We start from the raw sequence: 3,908 nt of genomic DNA on the forward strand, positions 1-3,908 counted from the left end.
TATATGGTAAAATTGTCTCTCACCAAAAAAGTTTTCAAGCAACTTGGTTCCCAGTGGTGAACTATCTAGCAGAAGAAGAAGTGATTCCAAACAACTCTTATTACAAAGATCTGTTATATTTTTAAAAGGGCTCTTAAGGGTTGAGAAAGTTGATTATTGCATAGTGTCAATATATGTTATGAATGTACTGTTGTATATATTGTTCAAAATAAAAAACACTTATTGAAAAAAAAACGTGGCTGAATGAAAGGGCAGAAGTATACAAGTGGATGGGTCATGGCTCAGTGGTCGAGCATTGGTTTTGCATGAAGGTCCCAGGTTCAATCCCTGGCATCTCCAGTTAAAAGTATCAGGTAGAAGGTGATAGGAAAGACATCTGCCCGTGACCCTGGACATCTGCAGCAAGTCACAGAAGACAATCTCTGTATGTGTGTGTGTATGCCTGGAAGACATGGGTGACTTCTGGCGACCCCTAGTGGGACTTGGACGTATCAGAGAGGTGGCTTGCTTTTGTCTGCCTCTGCATCCTGGCCCTGGTATTCCTTGGAGATCTCCCATCCAAACACTCGCCAGGGTCGGCCCTGCTTAGCTTCTGAGATCTGCTGAGATTGATCTTGCCTGGGACATCCAGGTCAGGACGCAGTACACAATCTTGACCTTGATAGACCAAAGGTCTACCTCTGAATAAGGCAGCTTCATAAATGTGTTCAGCTCACACCCTGGACTGCATTATCTGGGAAATTATAAAGAGAATTATTGACAACCAAAGACTTTGGCTGAAATGCCCTAGCCAGTGCTGATATAAAGCAAACTGTCCATTACCCATCAGCTCTTATATTGTTATCCAAATCTTCTTCCAAGGAACTCGAGCAGGTGTAATGGTTCTCCTTCTTCCAGTTTGTCCTCACAACAATCCTGTGAAGGAGGTTAGATTAAGAGACTCCAGCCTGAGGTCACCCAGTGAGTGATGTGGTGCTGTGGGAAGTAGAACCCATATCCTCCAGTCCCTAGTCTGGTGTTCTAACCATCATGCCACACTGACTTTGTGTGGGATGGGATGCCATGGTCTGTCACTTTCTGAGAGGAATTCTGCACACACATATTACCCATGGTTAAGGGTAACCCTGGCACCACTCTAAACCATGATTCAAGTTCATCAGGGTTCCATTAACCAGGGTTTGAGGAGGGCAATGAAGATGGTGAGGGGTCTGGAAGAACTTCCTGACAGAGCGGTTCCTCAGTGGAGCAGGCTGCCTTGGGAGGTGGTGGGCTCTCCTTCTTTGGAAATTTTCAGAGACTAGATGGCCATCCAACAGTAATGTAGATTCTGTGAACTTAGGCAGATCATGAGAGGGAGGGCAGGAAGGGTTGCATCAGTGCTTAGTTCTTGTGGCCCTTTCTTACATGCATAGGGAAATGCTGATTGCCACTTTTGGGTCAGGAAGCAATTTTTCTCCAGGCCAGTTTGGCCCCCAGTGATCCTGGAGTTTTTTTGTCATCTTCTGGGTGTGGAAGGGGAGGTATTTGTGACTAGATGACCCCGGAGGTCCCAACTCTGATTATAACAAGTTTACAAAGATGGGCTGGAGTCAATTCTTGCTTGCCCCAGTGATACAGTGAATGCCTGTCTTTGGAAGTGTGATTCAGCTGAAAAGCAAGCTCCTGTAGGGTGAGGGTTGAGCCAGGATAATCCAGTGCTGTCCCCACAGTTCTGTTATTTTAACTGGGATTTAAAATACCCTTAAAAAGAGGAGATACCAGCTCATCTGCCTCATTCGTTCGTTTTCAATTTTTAGGAGGCAGTTGGAGACAGTTTTATTTAGGACTGGTTAAGTTTAGCAGCAGCCCCAGTCCTGAGTAGTGGTTTTAAATTTCGGTGTTATATTTTTAATGTATTTTATTTGTGGTCTTTTATCTACATTTGTAAGCTGCTTTGAGCATCAAAAGGAAGAAAGGCAGCTAATACATATTTTAAATAAATAAATACATTTCTGGCAGCCTCCCTTTCTTCTTAGCCTCTGGGATGTCAGAGGCAACCTGTCTAGAAAAGAAACAAACACACATCACTTAATTTTAATATTAAACACGGTGCGGAGGAGACATGAAGAAAGTGGTGTTCCGGCCACCACAGGTTCTGTGGAGAGCACCGCAACATGGTACAGCGCACTCAGGCGTCCGGCAAAACTGACCACCGGGGAAATGGCACATGTAAGCCCCAGTCTGAGCTTGCGGAGTCACAGATGGAAGTTGGGGAGAAACTGCCAGCCAGGAGAAAGGAGACAAATCCCGCTTTGTTTCTGCTCCAGGGGCCAGTTTGTGAAGATTCTTCCAGATACTCTATGGTGGAGGCAGCTCCAGAAAGTTGCACACCGCAGTGAGGAACTCTTGGGGTTGATCAGCATGAACCCAGTGCCCCGCATTGGACACATACTGGATCTCTGCTTCGGGGAAAAGCCGCTCGATCTCTGGGTAGTCGTTGGAGCTACAGATAGGGGGACAGAATACAGTGCTGAGCAGCAGTGACACTGGAAAAACACCCCCCCCCCCAATGCTCCCTTTGTAAAGAACTCAGGTCAGTTTGGAAACCAGTGGGTTGGATCCAGCCAGGTGAAAAAGGGAGGTGAGAGTCCCCTTTAACCACCATAAAAGCTGGCGCAGTTGTACAAATACTATTGTGATTTTAATGTTTGTATAGACTGTTTTACTGTTTTATTGTTGTACGCCGCCCTGAGCCGCTTCGGCGGGAGGGCGGGATAAAAATCAAATAAATAAATAAATAAATAATAAAAGGCTGGGGATCACGGTATGTACATGGACATGAGCCATTTGGAGTAAAGGCTGCAGTCAAAAGGTGAATTTGGTAAGAATACAGCAAAAAAGCTGGAGGGATCCAACCCAGTGAGCAACTCATTCAAAATCCCCAGCTCCAAAGCCTGGCATCAGAACCACCAAGGCAAGAAAATGGCTGCTGGTGGAGGAACAGGAACTCCTTGCACACTCAGAGGTATGCTGTAGGACCAGAGAAATCCCAGCTAATACATGATATGGGAGACTGAGGGTTACTCTGTACATCATTTGCCCATACACAGCACGGCAAAGCAGGTGTGGTCTTCACCTAGGTTCCCTTTAAGGTGCGCCAAGCTGCGCTGGCGCACCAATTCCCAATCGTCAGCGCAGCAAATCTAATCTTGGCGCAGGAGCCAGAGGTTCCCCCTACCCAATAGTTGCGAGGAAGCCCAGAAGCCCAGTAGTTTGATTGGGGCATTCAAATCTGGGCTGGGCCCGCCTCCCCTCCCTTCCGGCTTGCCTACCCTATGAAAGGGGGCGCTGCGTCCCACCAGTCCTCCCTCGTGCAGCCGAAGACCAAGTGGCCCAAGAACTACTCGAAGGACTGCTGCCGCCCTTCATGAGGTAAGTCGCCTGATTCTTTCTTTTGTCTGGGAGGGGGGGTCACCCTTCGAGTGAAAGTGTGTTTGTGTGTGCATGCTGCTTGTGTCCTGGCTGGGATCTTTCTACTTCCCTGGGCTCCGTTGGGGGGGGGAGAGAGAGAGAGAGGGACTGTTTGTGTGTGCATGCTGCTTGTGCCCTGGCTGGGATCTTTCTACTTCCCTGGGCTCCGTTGGGGGGGGGAGAGAGAGAGAGAGGGACTGTTTGTGTGTGCATGCTGCTTGTGCCCTGGCTGGGATCTTTCTACTTCCCTGGGCTCCGTTGGGGGGGGGAGAGAGAGAGAGAGACTGTTTGTTTGTGTGTGCATGCTGCTTGTGTCCTGGCTGGGATCTTTCTTCTTCCCTGGGCTCCGTTGGGGGGGGGAGAGAGAGAGAGAGGGACTGTTTGTGTGTGCATGCTGCTTGTGCCCTGGCTGGGATCTTTCTACTTCCCTGGGCTCCGTTGGGGGGGGGGAGGAGGGG

At 48.5% G+C, this 3,908-nt stretch overlaps 1 protein-coding gene across 1 annotated transcript in view; it reads right to left on the reverse strand.

Annotated features, from left to right (window-relative positions):
• Window positions 1-2,197: 2,197 nt before the first annotated feature.
• ABHD11 (abhydrolase domain containing 11) overlaps window positions 2,198-3,908 on the reverse strand; it is a 17,268-nt gene continuing 15,557 nt past the window's right edge. The window contains exon 6 of the mRNA XM_015413555.1: window positions 2,198-2,482. Within this exon, the coding sequence (XP_015269041.1) occupies window positions 2,338-2,482 (145 nt within the window). The 3' untranslated portion in view covers window positions 2,198-2,337. The remainder of the gene's footprint in view (window positions 2,483-3,908) is intronic.

The sequence above is a fragment of the Gekko japonicus genome, unplaced genomic scaffold (assembly GCF_001447785.1).
Source record: "Gekko japonicus isolate JY-2015 unplaced genomic scaffold, Gekko_japonicus_V1.1 scaffold250, whole genome shotgun sequence".
Taxonomy (NCBI): Eukaryota; Metazoa; Chordata; class Lepidosauria; order Squamata; family Gekkonidae; genus Gekko; species Gekko japonicus.